Raw genomic sequence first — 25,242 nt, forward strand, 5'->3', positions numbered from 1 at the left:
TCAGAAACAATGCTCAGGTAGGCCATGGCATTTAAACGATGCCCAATTGGCACTAAGGGGCCTAAAGTGTGCCAAGAAAACATCCCCCACACCATTACACCACCACCACCAGCCTGCACAGTGGTAACAAGGCATGATGGATCCATGTTCTCATTCTGTTTACGCCAAATTCTGACTCTACCATCTGAATGTCTCAACAGAAATCGAGACTCATCAGACCAGGCAACATTTTTCCAGTCTTCAACTGTCCAATTTTGGTGAGCTTGAGCAAATTGTAGCCTCTTTTTCCTATTTGTAGTGGAGGTGAGTGGTACCCGGTGGGGTCTTCTGCTGTTGTAGCCCATCTGCCTCAAGCTTGTACGTGTTGTGGCTTCACAAATGCTTTGCTGCAAACCTCGGTTGTAATGAGTGGTTATTTCAGTCAAAGTTGCTCTTCTATCAGCTTGAATCAGTCGGCCAATTCTCCTCTGACCTCTAGCATCAACAAGGCATTTTGGCCCACAGGACTGCCGCATACTGGATGTTTTTCCCTTTTCACACCATTCTTTGTAAACCCTAGAAATGGTTGTGCGTGAAAATCCCAGTAACTGAGCAGATTGTGAAATACTCAGACCGGCCCGTCTGGCACCAACAACCATGCCACGCTCAAAATCGCTTAAATCACCTTTCTTTCCCATTCAGTCATTCAGTTTGGAGTTCAGGAGATTGTCTTGACCAGGACCACACCCCTAAATGCATTGAAGCAACTGCCATGTGATTGGTTGGTTAGATAATTGCATTAATGAGAAATTGAACAGGTGTTCCTAATAATCCTTTAGGTGAGTGTATATATATGAAATTGGGATTATATATATATATATATATATATATATGTAGTCCTTTGCTTTACTTACTTTAATTTGCCTCCGAGATACAAACATTTTTGTATTAAAATAGTTACAAAATCATCTCAATGGATCCTTGGTAGCCAAGGAGGGTGTGGTAATGGTTACCCCTTAGGAAAAGTGCTGCCTTATGTCGATAAACATGGTAGTTATGGAGCTAAAAAAAGCATCCTTTGTTTTCTTTCCCAAAGCTCACAGAAGGAGAATCATCAGGGATCTATCCACATCAAAGTGATACTGTGACCCTACTGAGCAGGGCCCAATGAGACCACATACACATCCATGCTGCTTATTGGGTTTATTCGCTCAAAATCATATGTGTTTTAGATTATACTTTATTCCAACCAGTCACCATCACAACCAAAAAACGTGGTCATATGATGTTGTTTTAGGCTTCCAAACTAAAGCAACCTTTTATCCTAAACACAGGGAATGCTGTTTTTAAAATTGCATCATGCTTCCAAATATTCAATTTTCTGTAAATGCTTGAAACTGAAATGCATTTGTATTCATTCCTTAACACAAGGTTTTGTTTGCTTTATGTTCTAATATATAATTTATATGTAAAATGTCTACAATACCTTTTCTATGTCCTTTTGTCACACATTGTATAGTTCTTTGATAAGTTGCTCACCATGACAAAGTCATCCTACAAAATTAAAACTGTGAGTCAATATAATACAAGACAAGAAAAAAAAAGTAAATTATCCAGTTTTGAAAACTGGCAAAGCATATAATCTGTGACATCATTGAAGTGTTTTTTTTTTGTTTAGTTCTTTATTCTTTTATCTGTCATTGTAATTCTGCAGGAGGAGGAGATTCAACATTTATTTTGAATGATCGGTGTGACAGAAGAGGGTGTTGATTTGATTTGAATCCCCACAGACCTAAATTAAGCTTTTTCTATCCACTCTTCCCATTGCCAAACACATTACTCTATCATTACCATATTTAGGAACTTTAATTGAATTTTTATTGCTCATTAAACTTCCCACATGAAAATTATCAGCAATTCCACGGTACAAAATAACCGCTGGACTTATCTCTAATTATTCACTAACACCGTGTAAATACTGAACTCTTCACCTCAGACAGAAACTAAAGCTGGTTACTTTCTGCATTTACACAAATTAAATGCATGAGATTGCAGAACATTTTTTTTTCTTTTAGAAACGAATACAATTAAACAAAAACATTCCTCCATAACAAAAACATATGAGCCCTCTCAGAAAACCCAAGTATAAGCATGTGCTCTAGGATATGAAAAGTATTACATTAATCTCAGTATTATCCTAATCATTATTTTTACAATGCGATAGACCACTGCTGAAGTGGTGTATCAATACCTCTGTATTCATATTTTGAATTGCTTCTATTCTGCACTTTCAGCCTTAAAAAGCACAGCAAAAAGCCTCTTCAGCAAAATATTTACAAATAATAGGAGCAATACCTGGGCTGTTTTGTCCATATTTATTGTGCTGTAGCCTCTTCTGTCTGCAGTGCCTCCATTAGATGCAATCAGCTATAAACTGTGATCAGGGAATGAAGCTGACGTTTGTAATCTTATTTTCTAAAGACATGAAAGAAATGATGTTAAGCTTAATAGACACTACTTTTTATTTGAATTATTTTAGTTTGATGATGATGATGAAGATGATAAGAACACATAATAATAATAATAACATTGTTAAATGTAGTGTTGTAATCTTCAGAGGTGTCACAGTATGTACATAAAAGCACAATCCATGTGGCCTGGCTAGTTCAATACTAGACTCTTAAACATGGGATTGAGCCCCTATTCAGCAAGAGAAAATGGATTAAAATACACCCATGAATAAATCTCTGTATAATACTTTACTTAAATAATAAATACTGGCCCTTGAGTTGTAAAGTGTGGTAGATGTCTCTCTCTCTCTCTCTCTCTCTCTCTCTCTCTCTCTCTCTCTCTCTCTCTCGTGGCCCCAAGCATAGCTCACTTTAGGGGCCCTCCACATCCACCTGTCATGGGCTGTTTAGCGCCCACACGCCAGTCTGCCTCGATTGTAAGTCATTATAAGGGTGGGCTACAGTATGGTCAGTGCACTGAAACTTAATGTCCTCTTGTGAGTTCAAATAGGAGACTGAAAGACATTTTCTTACCTTCTAGTAGTTCGTTTTGCTGCTCTTCACTGCCTGAGGCTGGGCAAGGTACGGTGGCTCAAATGTGTCACGACGCGCTGAATTAAATTGGCGTTTGTAAACAGATAAAGGAGCAGACGCAGTGACAGACGAACTATGGGATTCAGGCGGGGAAACGGAACACATTACAACAAAATAAGTGTTAAATACATTGAAAATAGCAATGTTTGTATAACAAGAGGCTTCGAGTGACGCACATCATGGGAACATGATTAGCACCTTTCAGCCACCGTACGCGACCTGTAAACAAAATGTAAACAATGTCGAGTGAGTGAAAACAAGAACCAGTAAGAGTTATACATGTATACCTTCTGATTAAGCCATACTCTCAACAGCAGTTAAGATTTGCTGGCTGTTTACCTGGGATTAGCAGAATCAGTGCAGTGAGGTCAGTGGGTAACGGGCTAATAGTATACTGTAATGCTAAAGACTAAAGCTGATATATAAACGTAGCATTTTAAATCCTGGAGGTACTTTTGGGAAATAAAGTCCATCTGACTATATCCTAAACACAATGTTTCAATGGGTTTCTGGCAGCCACACAATAACCTCATTGTTGCTCCAAAGAAACCCTAAAAGTTTGAAATCAGGAAAAATAAATCAAATGTGTATTATTTTATCTGAGAAAATAAGGATTTTGTTGCAACTTACAGTTCAGACCATAGCCTTCAAATATATTCATACCCGAGATTAAATGTAATTTAAATATATAATTATAATATAATTTACATATATGTGTGTTAAATCTTGTGATGAACTCAATTTAACTATTTGTGATTTCATTTAGCAATCTTTATTGGTGAACAAAGGGGTGAGAAACATCAAAACAGCTGTGCTCTGGTCTGCTATTACAGTGAAACTAATGCAGTGATTGTGAATGCAAGGGGGTGGCATTTCTGGTTTGAACTTCAGTGTCGAAAGCAGTGGAAACAAACTATCTTAAAGCCAGAAAAACTGTGGTAGAAGGTAGAAGCAGACAGATTGGATACATACTTCACTGTCTTGTTACTATATCCCTCAGACAAAGATGGATTTTTAATTGTTTTTCAACCTGCACTAGTTACGAAAGGACCTTTGTGTTGGATACCGCTTGTCAGTGGAAAACCGGATATTGATTCTACAGCTCTAATACCTATGTGGGGAAGAATTACTTTCTTCTTAATTCCTCCAGCACCAGTATCCACTAGTTAAAAATGTGTTTTAATAAAACTCTTGCCATCTGTTTCTGGAATGAGTAAAGACTACCATTGATTTGATCAATCTATTTATAGGCAAGGCAATTAAAATGTCAAATGTTTATCACTAACATCTGTAGGCATGCTGCTTAATGCATTTCTCTGAAGGGTTTTTGTAGAAACCAAAAACAAAATGGAAAAAAGCAGGGGCCTCACAATTTCAAGGGGAATTCCAAATGTTGTGTACATTGAAACTACAGACATATTTAATGGCAAAACAACGGAGTATCAAAAGGTAAGAGTTTCATCTTATAATTTAAAAAATGCCATATAAACTGTATTTCTAGTAGAATTATATATTTTAGCTACAATACATTTCGAGGCAACTGTACACACACACAAAACAAAATATTGAATTGACTCACAATCTAACAGCATCTACATTTCTGAATTATTCTATCTACAGCAGATTACCAAATTAAGATTTTCCAAACCACACCATTTCACAACAGACCTGGAATAAGTCATATAACCCACCCCTCTACTTAGTGAAGTTAATGGACTTGTCTCTCCCGCACACACATAGTAATTTAAGTGGAAATACATGTATGAGACACGTTTGTGTACTAATAATGGGGACAACTCACTCACGGGCATATCTTCTGGGTCACATCAAACTAGGATCATCTCAGGATAGTCAGCCACCCGTTGAACTTTAGAGAGAAGATGTAATGATAACAAGATCATTTGTTATGGTCCCAGGGTTAAATCCACAACAACAAACAGCTTATGAATAGACAACAAAATTATAATATTATCATCAGTCAGTTTGAGCAGCCTCCAATTACCTTGGTTAATTAAATATTGCTTTTGAAGGCTGGTGACCTTAATGCTTCACTTTGTGAGGACAGAAAAGAGAGCTATCACTTCAGCATTTTCCACCATCTGCTAAAACAGAGCACCTTGGACAGGAACATGATTTATAATATAATGGAATCCATCATATCAAATTAGAGGCAAAACTCCTTGACCAGAAATTCATTCTTCTTTCATCAGCGTAGCCACATAAGCCTCGGCATCCAAAGTAATAGGGGAAAAAAAATGGATGGCTAAATAGGTCACCGTGTATAAATGTCTGTTTTCATAGTAATAGATTAATTTTCCCAGGTGTCCCTGAAAATTGAGCACCTCGTCTTGCACTTTCCAGGCAGCTTCTCCAAAGACGGTGAAGAGCAAACCCTTGGCACAGTGCTCCCTTGTCAGACATTAAGTGAGTCATTCACATCAACGCAGGTTAGAGGCGGCCTCTTTAATAGATGTCCTGGTGACAAGTTCATTCTTTCAGAGGTACGTCTCGCCAAAACTCCCTCTCTCTTGCATTGACCGCCACCGGATTTACCCACAGAATCATTGAGCTGTAATAAGTTCTACAGGACCAATTCAGAAGCTCATTTGCATTTTACTCAGAGAAAGAGAAAATCTGAGGTGTTACCCTTGAAGCTCGAATGCTTTCTACTCCCACCAGTTTCCAGTTGTCTCCGAAATCTGTTGCCTGTCATAGAGGCCTAACTCTTCCTCCCTCAGTCTGCTGTGCCATCTTGTGGGTTCTAAGTAACAGGTGCACTTTCGTAAGCCAAGGGATTCATGCCTTCTTTGATTTCTGATTTCTCATTTTTTAAAGTAGCCGAAAGTACATCTTAATATGCTACAGAAGAGGAACTTACTCTAAATTTACCTTACCAGTTGGCACATACGCTCAATCCAAACATTGTATTTGCAAGGAGCTTTAAAAGGAGCTGAGATTGGGAGTTGTTTGCAACTGGATGAGTTGTGTTTCTACTCTGAAGATATTTGGCTATGTTAAAAGTTTTGTAGTGAAGAAATATGCAACAATATGTAGGCAGCTATTTAACTCAGCCCAAGGACTAGTTTCATTTCCTGAAACTTACGTACTCCAGAATTGAAAACTGTCTGCAGACACATACCACCAGATGAAGAATTGTCCTAAACTGGTTCACTGGCAACATTCAGTTCTCCTTCCAAAGAAATGCGCCCTCTTAGCCGCCCAAAGCACAAACTATCAGTCTTGCCTAAAATTAGAAAAGGACTTTCAGGCAACAAGGTCAAAAAATAATTTTCCAGCCGAACCCCCCTTTAAGTAGAGATGGATAAACGTTTTATGTTCGAGGTTTGGTGGGTGTTTGTTCACATGTGCCTGGTAGGCTGCATAAACAGCTTATATCTACATCCTGTAAGTCCACAACAAGTACATTACACCAGGCATATTTTAATATTAATCTTTAATCCTCTGAGAAACTGTGACAGCTGATCCTTGAGAACAAGTCTTCAGACGCAGCAGCCTAGAGCAACTCCGAAACAGAGTGGTTCTAGGAACAAATGTTTCCAAGGTCTGAATGAATTAAAAAGTATAAAAATTACAATCAGCATTCGTAGCATTGATGGGGATGGGGTGACGGATATTGCAATTTATTGGTTCCGCTGTGACAGGAAGATTTCTAGCTAATTACTCTGGGAAACACAAATTAGCTTTAGGAGTACCTGACCTGCAGCAATCAACCAAGGAGAGGAAAAAAGACAAAGAAATTGGCTCCACCTTCCATGTCTGAATGATTAACTAAATGTTTCTTTAACTGCTGTCTTTAACAAAACCTCCCTCCACTCAATTTATTAACGCCTGCAAAAGCCATTATCTCATGAAGACAAAGTTCAAATTGACAGTTCGTTTTCCCTCGGTGGTTTATGGGCACACCACCTTTAACCAGGCAGCTAGTGTCTTCGCTGGCCCTCAATAATGAAATTAAAACAACTGTAGCTTATAGTACTAAGCCTTCAGAGGAGAAATATCACCAGTGAAGGTAGAGGATGGTGCTCCCAGTGTACTGCTATTAACAATGTCATTAATTACTATGGTTCTTAAAAAAACATTTGATATTTGATTCAACTTCTTGATGAATCAATTAATTTATCAGTAGTTTTTTGTTGTTGTTGTTTGTTTTTGTGGTTTGAATTAGTCAGTTTAAAATGTCCTTTTGTGAAAACCTGGAAACCAACTGTTGTTATCTTGGTTGGTATGGTTTAAGCATAGGGCTATAATATTTATCTGCATATCTCTGAAGTCTGTTGGGATATTCAATAATGAATGTCACTCAAGATGCAGTTTATCCTTTTTTTCAACATAGGTGAATTGGTATTTGCAGTACAAACACCTTACAGACAAACCTCGCCTGGTGCATTAGCCCTCCAAGGTGGGTGTCCCCCGAGCATTGTACTGCTGTCTGGAAAAATAAAGCAAACCACAGCCACAAAATCAAAAGCCTCACACTAGTGTTTCCCAGGGAACTTGCTCCATGCCTGTGATTGTGATATGGTCTTCAGAAAGCACATTGAATTGAGGAAACTTGCACCTTAAGCGCACGAAAAAGCAGTAATCTGTATTAGTGACATCGATAAGAAAGGCATGGAGAAGCGTGTAGTTCAAGGTAATGACTTCAAATGACACTGCAATTCTGTCTCTAAAAAATACTTCTCGCGTTAAAGCAGACCCGTGCAACCTGAAATCCTCTGTCAGCTATACTGTCTTGTACAATAAATGGATATGGTTTCTTTAAGAAGTGCTTTGTTCTGAATAGAAGTCTTTATTCTCCATCAAATGCAGCTGGCTGGTGCCGGCTGCACATGGAGGCGGGCAAGTCTGCTTTTCTTCACAGCGCCGGAGAGACAGAGGCCAAGACATTATGATTATTTTCAGGAAAATAAACAGATCATAGATTAGAGATGAAATCAGAATTTTTTTAGTAAACTCTTCAGAAAAAAAAAAGGAATTATATGTATTATAAAATAGTTTATTTCTCAAAGTTACAATGTGCGACTGAAAATAAGTATTATAAGTTTAGGTTTAGACAAATAAAATTTATAAAATAAAATTATTCAAATCTGAATTGGGAGAGACTGTTAAAATGGAACAAATTCTGACTACATTACAAATGCACCAGGGCGAGTAATGGAGTCACATGGAGTATTTTTTTTTGGTACATTTCTTTTAAGTAGTTACTGAAATAGATTGCACTAAATGGATTACAGGTCTGTTGAAGAAATCATTCTGCTATTGCCAAAATTAGTATGGCCACTGGCAAATAATTCAGTAACACCAGACTCCCCGATGAAGAAAGGGCTTTCTCACAAGCGGTCGGGCCCCAGCTTCGATGCCCCGCATCTTTTGTCACGATGTGATCAAATGTAGTCTGACTCATTCCTCCTTCTGGGACGCTGGCTTCCTTTGTGCCGTGCAGTTTTACACTTCACAAGGGCCAGGTCTTGCCCACTAAGACACGTGTTACTCATTGCTGTTCCTCTAGGTATTAACCCTCATTTCTATGCATTAAATCTAAAGAATTAATATCATGTGGAAAACAGCACAAAATAAAATCAGCCTCTTTACCTCTCAGGCGATGAGCGATATCCTCGTAATTAGTGAATATCAGTGCATATTAAGAGCAACGAAGAATCTGAAAGACATCAGGAGGTTGTGCAGTATTAACTTTTTGGTGTCATTTAAATATAGTACTTTGCATCAGCATGAACCACACCACGTTTTGGAAAAAGGAAGGAACAATGACAAATTACTGGCAAGAATATATCTTGGTTGCCAGACATCATGAAAGGTCCAGAAATACATATGTATTGGTGGCAGACTTATTAAGACTCAAGTGATAGTCCAAATAAAGTTAATCTTTGTTTACAGTACTGTGCAAAAGTTTTAGGCAGGTGTGAAAAAATGCTGTAAAGTAAAAATTCTTACAAAAATAGACAAAAATTAATATATTTATCAATTAACTAAATGCAAAGTGAGTGAACAGAAGAAAAATCTACATCAAATCCATATTTGGTGTGACCACCCTTTGCCTTCAAAACAGCATCAGTTCTTCTAGGTTCACTTGCACACAGTTTTTGAAGGAACTCGGCAGGTAGGTTGGCCCAGACATCTTGGAGAACTAACCACAGTTCTTCTGTTCTTCAGTTCTCAGTTGCTTCTCTCTCTTCATGTAATCCCAGACAGACTCAATGATGTTGAGATCAGGGCTCTGTGGGGCCATACCATCACTTCCAGGACTCCTTGTTCTTCTTTACGCTAGATAGTTCTTAAATGACTTTCACTGTATGTTTGGGGTCGTTGTCGTGCTGCAGAATAAATTTGGGGCCAATCAGATGCCTCCCTGTACTTCTCAGCATTGAGTAGACCATTCATTCTGACCAAATCCCCAACTCCATTTGCAGAAATGCAGCCCCAAACTTGCAAGGAACCTCCACCATGCTTCACTGTTGCCTGCAGACACTCATTCGTGTACCGCTCTCCAGCCCTTCGCCGAACAAACTTCTGCCTTCTGCTACGTCCAAATATTTCACATTTGACTCATCAGTCCAGAGCACCTGCTGCCATTTTTCTGTACCTCAGTTCCTGTGTTTTCGTGCATAGTTGAGTCGCTTGGCCTTGTTGCCACGTTGGAGGTATGGCTTTTTGCCCACAAGTCTTCCATGAAGGCCACTTCAGACCAGACTTCTCCAGACAGTAGATGGGTGTACCAGGGTCCCACTGTTTTCTGCCAATTCTGAGCTCATGGCACTGCTGGACATCTTCCGATTGTGAAGGGAAGTAAGCATGATGTGTCAGTCATCTGCTGCAGTAAGTTTCCTTGGCCGACCACTGTGTCTACGGTGCTCAACGTTGCCCGTATCTTTGTGCTTCTTCAAAAGAGCTTGGACAGCACATCTGGAAACCCCTGTCTGCCTTGAAATGTCTGCCTGGGAGAGACCTTGCTGATGCAGTAGAACTACCTTGTGTCTTGTTGCTCAGCTCAGTCTTGCCAGGTTGTATGACTTTTGACAATAAACTGTCTTCAGCAACCTCACCCAGATTTATTCCTCCTACACAGCTGTCTCTGTTTCAATTAATGATTGTGTTTCAACCTACATATTGAATTGATGATCATTAGCACCTGTTTGGTATAATTGTTTAATCAGACACCTGACTATATGCCTACAAAAACCCTGACTTTGTACAAGTGTACCTAGAAGAACTGATGCAAAGGGTGGTCACACCAAATATGGATTTGATTTAGATTTTTCTTCTGTTCACTCACTTTGCATTTTGTTAATTGATAAATATGATCTATTAACATGTCTATTTTTGAAAGCATTCTTACTTTACAGCATTTTTTCATTCCTGCCTAAAACTTTTGCACAGTACTGTATATATTTGACTTTGAAACTATACAAAGATCATGAACACTCTCCACTCTCCATCACCCCCAACATTTGAGCTATATTTATTGAGACAGTGTTACCATACCACTTTCTCATACGTATCCTTAAATTCAAATCATAAAGATTACTATTAAAGGAAAGTCAGGCAGATGGTGAGTTTAATTTATTACCTTGCTTGTGTAAACAGTAAAGTGAATACTTCTCAGTAAAGCCTCAATACGCTTGGTATATGAGCTCTTGCAAAAATTGCTTACTACAAAAATAGAAGAAAAAAAAAAGTACTACAAATAAAATCCACACACTTTCAGACAGGTTATTCGACAGCTTCACAGAGAAGCCTCCTAGAGACCGAGAACTAATCTTCAGGACTTCACAGGACTAATATATTTTAAGTTGTACAAGTTTATATGGGAAAAGCAACAGTGTACCTAAATGTAATTTTCAATGCATACTGATTTACACCATGAAGCAATGTTTTTTTTAGATGAATTTAAAACCTTTGTCTAAGATGTTTGAATTTTAACCAAAACACAGTTCATATTGGGCTTTGGTGCAAAGATCTTGATAAATGGAGCCCATACACTGATGACCTACCAAGAACCGGTCCACCTGCAAATAGCAAACACAGGTGTACAATGCCCTTGCATTCTCCAGCTCTCACTGAGATTTTAACATTATAAAGACTGACAAATGGAAGTCATTATCAAGCAGAGGTTTGAGGCCTCTCAGCATTCACTGGAACAGCAAAGACAACGCGTCCTTTAACTGTACTTTCATTGTTGAAGGTCTTGCCAAGGTAGATTTGAACTAGCTAATTTTGCCAGTTGTGTTTTTAATGGTTTAGAGTTGTAAGTAGGGGTAGGGAAGAGTAACCCACTTTGGAAATTTGCTTCAGAATAAGGGACACAGCCTATGGGCATATTAAAGGAAGAAACAAAGGTGACATTAGTATTTTAATTTCCTACAACGAGGATTGAACACAGCGTGGTTAGGGATTGGAGGCCAATGGGTTACATTCATATCCTTTCATTGAGATAAGTAGGGTGGAATTATCCATGCAATACAAATATAAAAGCAAGACAGACAGATGTGGCTGGCTTTAAAAGATTTATGTTTAGGCAGAAAACCCAGCTTTTAGGACTGGATGCCTTTCTTCAGTCAGAGCTATTGCTCATGTACTATTCAGCACAGTACAGTATTTATTTCTTTACAAATGCACCTCTCTGGCTCAGATTGTGGTCCACCTGATAGGTAATGGGAGAGAACAAATCACATTTCAAAGCACTGGAGCCTGTAATATAGCTAATGATTGTAAATACATTTGTCGGGAGAACACCACCCTGGTGAAATGATGTAGACCACTGGAGAAGAAAGGGACAGCTTTGTCAAATGCTGTCAACGGTGCAAAATATTAAACGTCAAGGTCTTCCCTGAAGTACTGTGGCTGTACACTGTTAAGATTTCCTGCCTTATAATTTAGCGCAAATCCCTACTGTAGATTTCCATGCTTCACTTCCTAAAACTAATTTAATTCCGGTGATGTGACAACAAAGAATACCACGCAAAAAAGCAGACATCCTTTAACATTAAAAGCTGAACACGGTGATGTATGATAGCTAGAGGGTAAGGGTGCAATCTTCAGGGTTTTGAGGAAAGTCACTTTATTAAGAAACTGATCAAAACAGATACCGGCGTTGTTTTCCCAAATTAATAACAGAAAAAATGCAGAATCCGAGAAGAAACCTTCAGCTGTAGGGAAGATGGCACTGCTTGTTAAAAGACAGCACAATAATTAGACATTAGTACACAAAGAAAAAAAAAACAGCATATGAGATGAAGGAGAAGTTGTGCTGATCGGAAATTAAAAGAAAGGGTTAAAATTACAATGTCATAAAATCTGTTTTATAATGGACATGTCGATGTCCCCATCTTCCTTTTAGATTACCTCAATTATTGATATGAGAGCGAGCGAGAGAGAGAAAATTGAAGTTATTGAATCTCATATTAAGCACAAATTTCAGGCACATGGCCCTGCAAGTAGTGTCACTTTTGTAATAATTTCAAGTGCATCAGGGTGGGAATTATTTTGACCTACAATAATATAGCAATATTTCTAGTATCCATTAAAATGTTTTGTCATTAAAACTAACAACTGACAACAGATATTTACTCAGCAAGATAAGTGTGTACAGCTCAGTTACATTTTTACAGTTTGCTGTAAATTCTGCATCATAGTAATACATGATTGTTCTTAATTTTAGGGAAAAAAACTTTACAAATATTATAAGTTAAGGCAAATCACCAGCTCATGTGTTCAATACACTGAATTAATACATATACACACAGCTACATAGAGATCTTTCTCTACCAATCTAAGAGTTTGAAAGCTTGCAAAAAACAAAAAACGGTATATGCACGCCTGGCTAACTTTGTTACTTATCAATGCCAGTAGTTTTCACCATTGGGACCTATGTTAATTCTCAACACAAAACCAGGTCCACAATTACTATAATTGTCACTAAATTTAGCAGCCAAAGCTTGGAGAGGCTGGAATAGACCGTGAGTGAGGCGAATGGGAATATAATGCTAGCGGAGGACTCGACGGAGATGGATGTAGAGGCACACTGCCAGGACAGCAAAAAATATAACCACCCCTGCATAATGAACATATGAACATAAACTGTCCTTGGGTAAGTTCCCTCCTCGGCTTTTCAAATTATAGTAAAAGGGGACACAAACAAAGAATAATCATGTACAATACCAACAAATAACAGGCCTGCTTAAAATATTGAAGTACAGTCCCTAACTTTGTTTAACCCACTCTAAACTATGCATAATTTAGTAGGCCCTCAAAATGATAGGCTTTAGTACAAAAAAAGACGATTCCCCTTGTTTGATGTCATCAGATTTTTCTCCCCCCCGTCTCGAAGCAGGAGCACTTTTATCTAGTGCTCTGCTTCTGCAAACATCTATTAGAGCCCACGTGAATTTATCTAGCACTTCGTTTTTGCTTACATAAGATTCCTTTAACACCGAACCTCGTCAAGGTCACTCATGTCAAGGTTATTTGCCAATGAAAGATTAATGAAATTCCACCCTTTTCCAGGCCTCGGCAAAGAATAAAGTAGATCTCGCTTTGCTTTCTAGCACAGGAAACCTCAAGCATGTTTTTTGCCTTCAACACATAAACTTAATGATTACCTGCAGAGATATTAAAGCTCGCCAAACGGTACGCAATGGGTTTCACATTTCGGAAATGTGAACCTCTTAAATAGCTTTTTCCCCGACTTTTGCAAGCTTGAGAAGAGCAATCGGTGTGGCACACAAACCACTCCCACCCGCCCGATACAATTTTAAACTTTAAAACAAAACATCCTGTGAGAAAATGGCAGACGAGACCATATAAAACTAGGCATATATTAGGGGAAATTAGGGATATATCATCAGGGTGAGTTCAATCTTATGCGGAAAGCCCCTAGAAGTTTTAATGTTTTCGAAAAACATTTCTGGTCACGGCCCGATGGACAGACACATCCCGCTCCGAGGATTGAGACTGGTGTGGAGCGATCTTCGATAAAACCTCCAAGAGGGGAATTAAATGACAGAAACCAAACCTAATTCAAGCGACATGAATTGAAAATGAATACAAATAACATTATACCAGTTTCCCATTCAAGACCATTTAAACCTAGGCCGACTGCATATTACTTTCAAATCTATAAAAATATGTATATGTATGTACATGTATTAGGATACAAGGAGGACTGTGTGGTTTCCAGCACCGTTTCTCACCGTCTCGATTCTATAATTATGCAAGCTTGTCTAATTCCTCATAAATTACTCTCTAAAACATTGTTTAATTCAAATTTCAAATGAAGACATCTTAACTCCCGCTCCCCGACACATCCACCAAAACAAAACCGTACAAACATCTTATTTTATTATTCGAAAACATGAGAATATACATCAAACTATTATTTTTGGTTCAGGACACACATTGTTAAAATTGAACCTGATGGCAATTATTACACTAGATAAATGTCATTTCTTTCACACAGTGTTCCATTAGATGTGTTCCATTTATTTTATTTAAGAAACAGAGCAAAAACAGCTTTAAAATACACATTGTGGTAAGATATCTTGAAGAAACATTATGAAGAAATAAAGTCACACAGAAAACCTTACTACTGATACAATTATATGAATTATAACCAGCAATAAAAAAGTGTGGAAAAAGAAATGAGTCTCATCCTGGAAAGCTTCGACCAATCATTCATATTCTGCAAAGAAGGTATCCAAGTCTTCCTCTGTTTCCTCGGCGGCCGGTGCTGTGGTGGGGGTGGCAGGCTTCTCCGGGGAGGCGGTGGTGGGTTTGGGCGCTGGGTTGTTCGGCCCTCGCTGTGGAGCATCAGCTTGGGACGTCTCCTTTTTCACCTCCTTCCCGCCATTCAGCAGCCTCTGGCTCTCTACAAAGTACTGATTTGGGTGATTTAGGGAAAACCCAGAGTCCTCGATCTGATGAGAGAGAAAACAAAAATGAAAAGATAAATTAACTGGATGAGTAGGAATGAAAAGGTTCTCTTGACTTTATTCTCCAGAGAAACAAACATCTCCAAAGCAAACGCAGGAGCCATTTCACGGCACACAAACACAATTGATACAAAACCATACGTAAGCAACCCTTTTTACAACACATCAAAACCAGTTTAATACATCACATCTGAAATGGGGCAATGGCTTTAAGCCTTTTTATTCACCCAAAGTTACAAATGTTTACACTGCAAATACCTCAGTGCCGTTATACAATTATTCTGATAGTTTGATTTATTACCCTTGTGTACAGATTCCAACACTGAATTATTACACCGTGACCTTTAATAAATGCGAGAGGCGGGAGGGACAGTGACTATCTAGCGCCTCATATTTGGAGATCTGGAACCAAGGGGTCGTGTTGCTGTGATTAAGGTCTCTGTGGGATTGGAAATGAACAAGTGGCTTTAAGGTAGCGATGGCCAAAAGTCAGTCTTCATATGGAGCACTGTACAAATAGATACTGTTAATGAGACAAATGGTCATCTTAATGAAATCTACAGTATATATACAGGCACGTATGCAAATATAGATATACAAACATAAATACCTACCTACATGCACATTATATTAAATTACAGAACATTATTAAACCATAAAACGGCAGTCAAGATGCATTAGATCCCACTATGTGTCAGTCTCTTTATTTATTACCTTACAATTACACGGTCCTCACACTATAAAGCTGTTGGCATTCATCAGCACTCATGACCCCTGTACAGCATTAATCCCTACATCCCTGGAAACACCGTTCATGAGATGCATGTCTTAGCAGCGCCCGAGCACCAAAAGGTTTCTTTGAAAGGAGTTCCTTAAATCCTAGCGATTAGCTGATAAATTATACAGCATACAATTACATTATAATCTCTGAATACTAGAAAGGGTATTTACTAGAAAATGCAATTGCAAAATTAGAAATATAAACATTTAAAGCTTAGTGCCCCTTTAAAACAATACACGAACGCAGCTGCTGTGGAAGAATAAAACAAGGCTGAAGTCGTCTACAGGCGATGTAAAGCTGATAAAGCCGGGCTGTCTTATCTCATCCGCCAGAGAGGCACACAAATGCCAGCCTCTTATTGGACAGCCCGCAGATTTCAGTTACACTGGGAATAATGTAAACCTGAAGACTGATTGAGATCTTTGTCATGTTCTAACTTCCCTTCCCTCCTGAAACACAGATGCTAAATGGACTGTGCTCGAGACTCGGCGTATTGCTACCAGTTGCCCTATCTGCAACATTTGAACCGCTCGGAAAGATTTGAAAAGACGCTAGCGCTGACCTTCAGACGGCAGAAGTAGTGTTTCGAGTTCCCGGTGAATAATACAACAAACATCTCTTTGATACGGCACCTATGGAATTGCTCCGCTTTGGGTGAAGAGTTGATGAAAAGGCTTGCATAAAAAAAAATAAAAAAAAATCGAAGATGTATGGAACAGCAACAGCTTTTTTCTTTTTTAATTTTAAATCAATCTGGTGATTACACCACACTCAACTGACCAGAACTAGAGGGGATGAAAATAAATAAATCACAAGTGGATTCAGGTCTACAAACAAGAATTGCTTACTTAAACAGAAAGATGAGGGTGCATGGATGAAACTGGCAAACCATGCTGTAGATTCTAATTCTCAAAGACTCTTCAAGATCCATCTTGATGAGATTCTGGGATCAATAAACGACTAGGAACTGGACAAAGAAAGATGTGCTGCATGCCTTCTCCTTGCTTGCGATCCTGTTATGGTTTTAAATTGTGCTATGTGATTCTGTGACCCGGGGCAAGTACCTAGGATGAGTTCCAATTGAATTTTAATGGCACCAATTCAAGGGAAAGTCCTGTATATAAACAGAGTGACCTTCATGTTCTCAAATAATCAGTTTCAAATACTATATTCTATCAAGTTTACGGTCGATGCATCAAAACCAGTTTCTACATTTATCCATTTATTGAAAGAATGTCTTCAGACACCACCTATTCGAGTGGTTTATCTTTTCAATTTAATGCATGAAACGGCCACCCTACATCTATATTTCACACATTAAAGAAAATGTCACCCAACAGACACTGTACTTCACAGCTTTACGACTGTCGCGGAGGAGCTCAAAAAGTTTTCATCCTCATTCTGTCACTTCAGCTTCTTTTAAGTTGTGGGTTTGAGTGCGCAAAACACAACAGTCGTCCTTACAGAAAGCTGTCACTTGTTCCATTACTGCTGTGCACAAATACGGCACTGTCCTCATGTCTCAACATTTATATCAGGTCCTTTTCTTTAACTCTCTTACCACCACCTATCTTATCCCCAATGCAGAAATGTCATTGATTAATAAAATACATAATTATGTTTGCAATCATGCAGATATATGGAGAAACATTGGCCTGAAACAGGGGGAAGATGTTTTTTTTTATTCATATGTGCATTATATTTATTTATTTGAAACCGGGAAAATATTAATAACCTTGAGTGACTAAAAATGCTGATTCTAAGGTCTGTGCTAAATGGCATTAGATCAAATAAATTAAATATTCATAGGGTAAATTCATCTAAAGTGCTATAATAAACCCATAAAAATTAACGAGGTATGACAGCTAATGATGGATGTGATTACAGTGCCGAGCCTCTGGGGTTTTCACGCACGAGTTCTGGGCCCGTCCTAAAGCTGACAAAGGCACCCCAATTATTGCCTGGTACAAATTAAACATGTCCTTACACTGTGCGTCAGCTCAAAGTACTTCTGACAGGCCAGCTGATAGTGCATCCCCTTGACTAAATCCAGGACCTGCAAGAAAAAGAAAAGAAAAAAAGGCACTCAGTGAGAGAGAGGGAAAAAAAAAAAAAAACACTTCACCTGGAAGTTACTGCACTTCACCGTCTTTGCCGGAGAAGTAAAATGACATTGACTACTCATGTTGGCAAGCATTTAAGCGCTTTTTCGTGTCATATTTCCGTGATGGATGTACTGCTCAAAACCCTTTAAAGCTGCAGTATTAGCATTTGGGTTTTTCACTCCCTTCTCTCTACTAATTAATGCATGACTTTCATCATTAAAAGATTAAAGGAAGGCGATCTACTTGAAAGCATCGTCTTATGCGGAGAACTAAAAAAAAATGTATACCAACAATTTAAATAATTGAAAGATAATTTGGAAGTACAGTAATCTGTGATATAAAGGAGTGCATGTTTACGCTTGTATATTTCTGGACAATAGATGTAAGAATGATGAAATAAAGATTTAATCTGAAATAATATTGTATTAATTATTGGAAAAATAGCATTAGAACCAAAGAATCACTGCAGCCCTGAATGCCAGCCCAGATTCCTTTCATACTCATTACAATATAGCAAGAGGGGTATTGACAGCTGCACAAATGCATTATACCTCAGTCTATGTCCTGCTAAACTGTACTGTTTCACTTCCAGCTTGTCAATTGAATCTCTTGCCTTCCTGGCAGTTATTATTAAATCCTGCATTAAAGATCAAGGTCCAGATCGGCTGGTCGATAAATGTAAAACACTGTCAGCTGTCTACAAGTCTGCCCAATGTGCCAGTACATCGTTGGGAAGAGCTTCAAATCAGAAACTGCCAGGTGAATCAGATTTTTTTCTGCAGCTTCCACAGTTCATAAACAATACTCGGTTCATCTTAATATTGTTCATCTTCCGCAAGGTGAAAGTAAAAAGACACGACCCAGGAAAAAAGTGGAGGATTTTGTTTTATGACAGTGCCCAGGGGGGCAGATGAGTCTGTGAGGGTAATAAATGCCGAACCAGCATTTTCAGCTGCCTTGCCCCACAGGATACCAGCGGCGGCGGCACTGCGATGCTGCAAGCCGTCGCCTCTGTGAGCAAGTCATGTTCAGAAGAGATGTGTTCAAACTTTCCCAGTCATGTCTAGGACTGAACTGAGGGAAACTACTGCATCCTCACAGACATGACTCTGAACTTCCACAGGGACTAGAAAATGTGGATCTGAAAGTGTCCCACGGCATGTTCAGAGTACAGAGATGAAATCCATAGCCAGACCCTCCATCTCAATTCCAATCAATTCCAAATGGTACTGAAAGGACTTCACCATAAAAAGGCAGATGAGCTTTAAGTAATCATTCACTATCTACACACCACTGTTATGGTCTTGTATATATGTTTTTATTACAGGTCATAAAATAATATTTCTTCTTAACTCATAACGATTCACACGGGACGACTCCCGGAGCCTTGAGGCGGCAATAAGTTCTCATTATTGATCAGCTCTCATGTCGGGTTGACTGTGTGATTAAACCCTAATCATACCTGGAATGTTTTATTACCAAGACATTTTACTTCAGGAATCACAGTTCAACTGGTCTACAAACTTGGAGAAGAAAACAAATCAATCAGTTCTTGAAGGCAGTTTCCTTTAACTGATTTCTGGAAAGTTAGATCAATGATTGAACGTGTTTATAGATCAAAGGCTGAAGTTTTGGATTTAGATTTAGTTATTAATGTTATCAATTTTCTTTGAACTACCTAATTAACATGTGATACTCTTTTCTTATAGTTGCCATGAACTTATCTTCTTCTCTGCAAAGTTAGTTACACTTTCATAACTAATTTTCAAACCTTAAAACACTATTTATCAGGACTGTTAAGGAGTCCAAGATTATTGTTTAAAAATGTCCAGTGCACATATCTGAAGAATGAGAAATTGAATCTTAAAATCTTGTCACAATGTCAGACCGAACAGAAACAGTATATTTTGATGCCATTTATAGACATTTAATGAAATGAAATGTAATAGACTACAGAAACCAGATTCATATATAATTAGATATTGGAATTTGAGGTGTAATTTACATCATCCTGTCATTAATCTGAATATAAAACATTTTCTCAATGCCTAAGCCCCATTTACACTCCAAGTGTTTAGAAATATATATATATATATTTATTGTATCTGGAATATTAAGCCACATGTAAATGTACTGCATGAGAGATTTAGAAGTGTGAACTTTACAGCCCAATTAAAAGAGAAGTGAATTAAATTAGCATCTAGAGGTACATAATTTCATAAGAACATTACCGCCTGCTCTCACTACGTTCTAATTTCATTAGCTGCATAATTATATCCAGATTTGCACGTTACAGGAGCGTCTGCAAATGTGACCGTCTTAATACACTGTCCAAATAGGGCTGCTCTGAAAGAAATACAAGATATGACAGGAATTCTTAATGCCCTACAGGAATACATTAACTTTTTACACCTAGCACAAAACTAAGCTGTTAACTGCCAAAACCAGATAGCTTTGTATTGATCCAAATTCCTTTTAAAAGGCCTTATTTTCAACATTTCTAGTTACTTTTCATATAATTTTATGAACATCTTATCTCCATAATTTAAGGAAATTTAAAGAAGTAAAAACTGCTGACAAAGTAAAACATGCACAATTAATGTTTTAGGAGTCCAATGGGTTTAATTTATTTAATATAGACTCATCGAAACTGTTATAAAGGTGTCAGAGCCAGGGCTGTCAAGTCTAGTTTGTTTTTTGTTTTCTGTAGTGTTGTTTAGTGGTTACTGTTTTATTACCCAATGATTCGGAAGAGATTACAGTCTATCTGCTAATCTAGTTCTCACTCAATGTATAAAATGTGCGTAATATCGGTGATAGCTCGGCGCTGTTGAAATCCCTCAAACACACCTGATTTATTCCACTGGGGGAGATTTTATATGATTGCAGCTTCTGCTTCAGTAGCTCGGGGTCACTATGGCGGAATGGGCACCCTGGAAAGACAATCCACAGAGAGGAAAAGTGAGAGACATGGGGAAACAAATTCAAGTGTAGGAATACTCCCTTTTTTCCCCATTACAGCTGTTAAAACAAACAATTTTTCACCATTGGTCACGCCAACACCCACTTGTACCCTCTGACCGGTTAAAAATATAACGTACAGTAACTATAAAACATTTTGAAGTGTGAAACACTGAATATGTTACTTGCATTTGGGACATAACAACATTTCACTCCCACACTATAAAAGTGTACTAATCTTAGACTTCCTCTGTTACTTGACAAGTTGCTCTGATGCTTTTGGTCGTGTCTTGTATTTTTTGTTTTTGTTTTCCCGAGCAGTTGGTTATGTGAAACCCGGCAGTTGATTTTCCCCAAATAATTCCTTCTGTTACTTTTATTCCCCTTCACAGTCATGCTTTGATACTTCATACCTTTCTTCATCAAAGAATGGGTTCATCCTTTCATCCAAATGTAAAATTTCCCTGGCATGGTACTTACCATGATAGTCTCCCTGGCTCGGGAGGTTTGACAAAATAACCTTCATGCAACTGTAGGGGGTGTAGTCAGTGCGTTTCCCTTCCTTCCCGAACATGTGTCGGATGCTGTAGGCATATGCTTTGTCAAACTGAAAGGCAGGAAAGAGAGGGGGAGAGAGAGAAAAAAAATGGAGTTCGCGTCGTACATCATGTCTTCCATGTCAGGGTGTTTTCTTCAATGAAATATAGCGCTATTAGAGAGTACCTGCTGTAGGAGTGTCGCTAACTCGAGACAGCTCTGACTGGATTATGGATATTGTAGCATTTTTTGCTGCGTGATTGAACACACTATAATCTTATTACGAACAGCTTTCAGTCCCCTGCTGCAGTGTAGAAATTTCTGACAACAATCTGTACACTCTTATTGAAAACCATTTTCGGTGCGTTATAAAGCCTTTATATTCACTCATACACAATGTATTCTTTATATCCTGACAAGAGATACAACATAATACTTGTAGTGGGAGGAGGAAACCATTCAATGAAAAGCTACCCACAGATCGGGTTTACGCGTGCAACTATCCAGTAGTGCATGCATCTTTCTTATCAGTTTCCTGTTATGCATCTCTTCTGTATCTGTAGATATGCTTTCACTTAAGATTCTTCATCTCCGATAAATTACTCAACTGTGAAAATGAAGGCCTATACAGTGAAAACATTAATCTTAATAGTAAAACACTTTAGTCGCACCACTTAAAAGCAGTGCAGAAATCTTTACACCGAACATGCTCTGAAGGCCAAGAAAGCAGACAGACCTCTGAACCTTATCGTTGCTTTCCAAACGGATTGCTCTTCAAAAGGTACTGTCACCCCCCCCCACCAAAATATAGCGCCTATTTAAGAAACCATTAAAAGGTTTACATTAGCTCAGGGTCAATGCATTCAATCTCGGCAGTGAACTCAATTTACCAATCAAATACTCCCCTGGTTACAGTTGGAAAGGTAAAGACAGACTCCCAGAGACGGTAAAATCAGAACTGCATATTATGGAAGAGGGAGACATAATTCATCACAATTGTACTCATCATAATCCATTAAAGTTGCTATAAAATCTGTGAACTTGACAAGGTGACTGGCTGCAAAGTTGCAATAAAGAGAGTCATAAAACTACCACTCAGAAATTAATTATATTAAGGTTCTAAGGATTAAGGGAGCAATTTCTAGTTTAAAGATCACAACCTACTATATTAAAATTATTTAACGATAACCTTCTTGATACCATCAGCGATTTTATTTTGTGCAATTTGTTTTGTTAACTGCATGTAAATTGATACAACAGGTAGTTCACTTTTACATACTATGAATAAACTGGCAAAGCACTGGTCTAACAGTACATAGAAAAGACATTTATACACTAAACATGCAGATGATTATTGATTATTGGGGGGCAGCTAATTTTAAGCAAGAACTCATCTCATTTGTTTCAATAAAAAGGTGTGTGTGTGTGCAGGTGGGGGTTATCGTAACATCCTGTGAAGGAAGTGAAGATTAAAATGCCACCGTTAAGTGATGAACCTTATTAATTCTCTAGCTTCCTATCGGATGACAAATAGTGCCTCAAACAAAATGAGTGTGGGGAAGCAAGTCTTAGCCTGGTATTACAAATTATAATCCACTACAAGGTTCAAAAACATACTGACAAGGACGACAGACTGACGGAGTGGAGTTAAGGTAATTGCACACAAAGAAAAAAAAAAATCCTACTAGAATTCAGGAATTTGCAAATGGCTGTCAAACAAAATAATCTTGTTCTTTGCTACATGCTCCTATGATTAGCATAGTATTAATTACTATATTAATGTCACTTTGGAGAATTAACCATATTTCTGTCACTATAGGATAATACACATTACATTTTGTCTCGAAAACTCAACATAAAAAAATTGGAAAACAGATACACAAAACATTTTCCCAGAAGTCTAACTCTCATCTGTATGAAGATGCACTTGTGTCTTCTTCAGCGCTAAGACTGTGCAGCTAATATCCACAACGATCTGTTACAAATCCCGCTCTTGCTACTTTTATTATGCTAAAAGATAGTTGCTATGGATTCCCAAAAGCAGAAAGTGCTTTCTGTCACTGCTCAGGCATTAATCAAAATCATACATGATGATAAAGGGACGTGTTCTCAGGTGCTTGTCTCTGCCAGCATGCTGTGTTTCAATTGCACATTCTTCCACAGTCTTTTACTTTGAGAACGCGTGTGCCGTCCCTTTTTAGGTTTCGCTTCCCAGAGGGCATCTGCACATTACATGAGGTACTCTAATGGCGAGATTCATTGAAGACGCATTTCCCCTCGAATCCCATCTGCATTAATCAGTTCAATTCTATGCCATCCTTAACGGAGTAGCATCAGTTGTCATACTGGAAACGTATTCAACTGCCCACCAGCTTTCAACAATAGCAACGCCGGTGAATGAAAGAAAGACAAGAATCCTTTGTATCCGCCGTAGAAAGGGTTGTCATGTTTGCGATTGTACGAAGACATTCAGCCTGTGGTTATTCATTCACGAGGGTTCATAATACACACTAAAATCCTTTTGTGTCCTGTTTCCAGCCCAGCACATAATTTATATGAATTAATAGATCCATATACAAACAATATTGAACAATACTGCAGCTGTTTTGACTTCTTGTCTACATCATTGCAGGAGATAAAGCCTTTTTAATTTTTAAGAGACAGCAGTTTGATAACTGGACCTAGGTATCACACCAAACCAAATTAATTTTCTTCAAGAAGCTTTCAGGAGCTGTCAGACATCAGATTACATAATTACAGAAACATAATTCTCACCTTTTAAGTATCATTAATATCCACTAATACCATGTCATCATTCCTTATACAAGTCCTTATCAATCATACAGATTTGCATTACCCCCAAACACACACAAATGCTGTTTTGCTGTATATAAATTATTGATAAGAAAAAATAAACTGAATTTGATTCAGGTATTTTTGTTAAAAGAGGAGGTGGAACTCGCTTCAACCCTGAAGAACCCTTTTTGAATGGGATTAAAGACAAACTGAACAGGTCAGAAACAGCAAACCTCCCCACCGAAGGGAAAGGCATTGGAAGTTATTCTGTATTAACGATCGGGTCTGGACAGTACATTGAGCACAGTGCTGTTAATGCGTATCCCACTGGAATGGCTCCTGACTCTTTCTACAATTAATGGTTCAAGCCATGGCTTCACCGAGGAAGATGCAAGTCTTGCTTTGGCCCCAGAGCATGCTCAGTGCATTTGAAGAGTGAGGCAGAGGAATATGGTTAAAATTCAAAAGACGAGAGATTCCACTATGAATTCAAAGAAACAAAAGGGAGCAGGACCCCAGAATAACAACTGTCAGTTTTAGATTTTTCTAGTACATTTCTCACTTAGTGAATTTGCATGCACTGCCGTCAAATTCCTTTCATTTTTCTCCCCATCACCTAGCTTTCAACAATAAAGTACACCTTTCGATGGAACATATTTGGTTTGACAACACTAGAAGGCACTCAATATTCAGTCGGGTTCTCGTTGAAATGGTTATGCAAACACTGCCCACTGTTGCATTAATGACTCTTTAAAGCTAGGCCTATACAAATACAAAACAAATGTAACATCTATTATCTATATGTTAAAGTTGTATGTGTGTTCATTTAAATTTAATATCCAATAGATTTTATTCTATTAATTCACCTCAGTTACTCACTTGAGACTATATCCCTCACAGGAGTGTTGGGCTAGTTAAGATCACTGCACAGAAACACATGTAATATAATGATTGTGTAGCCATTGTTTCCGTCAAAAGGAAGTGTAACGAGCTTTTTGAAAAACTCACTTTGT

The 25,242-nt window shown here is 38.2% G+C and overlaps 2 protein-coding genes across 3 annotated transcripts in view; both read right to left on the reverse strand.

The window, feature by feature from the left end:
* The window catches only part of LOC136719153 (isoaspartyl peptidase/L-asparaginase), a 145,984-nt gene extending 142,894 nt beyond the window's left edge, over positions 1–3,090 (reverse strand). The window contains exons 1-3 of one of the 2 annotated variants that reach the window (XM_066697004.1): positions 3,024–3,090; positions 2,335–2,454; positions 1,466–1,533 (exon numbers count right to left, since the gene is read on the reverse strand). Coding sequence is in view for 1 of the 2 variants with exons in the window: in XM_066697003.1 (XP_066553100.1) it covers positions 2,335–2,352 (18 nt within the window). In the remaining variant the exon portion in view is untranslated. The remainder of the gene's footprint in view (positions 1–1,465; positions 1,534–2,334; positions 2,455–3,023) is intronic. The other variant, XM_066697003.1, reaches the window with a different exon arrangement.
* Positions 3,091–14,442: 11,352 nt separating this feature from the next.
* prim2 (DNA primase subunit 2) overlaps positions 14,443–25,242 on the reverse strand; it is a 62,861-nt gene continuing 52,061 nt past the window's right edge. Inside the window, exons 11-14 of the mRNA XM_066696847.1 lie at positions 21,377–21,503; positions 20,786–20,868; positions 17,818–17,886; positions 14,443–15,034 (exon numbers count right to left, since the gene is read on the reverse strand). Of these exons, the coding sequence (XP_066552944.1) occupies positions 14,789–15,034; positions 17,818–17,886; positions 20,786–20,868; positions 21,377–21,503 (525 nt within the window). The 3' untranslated portion in view covers positions 14,443–14,788. The remainder of the gene's footprint in view (positions 15,035–17,817; positions 17,887–20,785; positions 20,869–21,376; positions 21,504–25,242) is intronic.

Source organism: Amia ocellicauda, chromosome 23 (assembly GCF_036373705.1).
Source record: "Amia ocellicauda isolate fAmiCal2 chromosome 23, fAmiCal2.hap1, whole genome shotgun sequence".
Taxonomy (NCBI): Eukaryota; Metazoa; Chordata; class Actinopteri; order Amiiformes; family Amiidae; genus Amia; species Amia ocellicauda.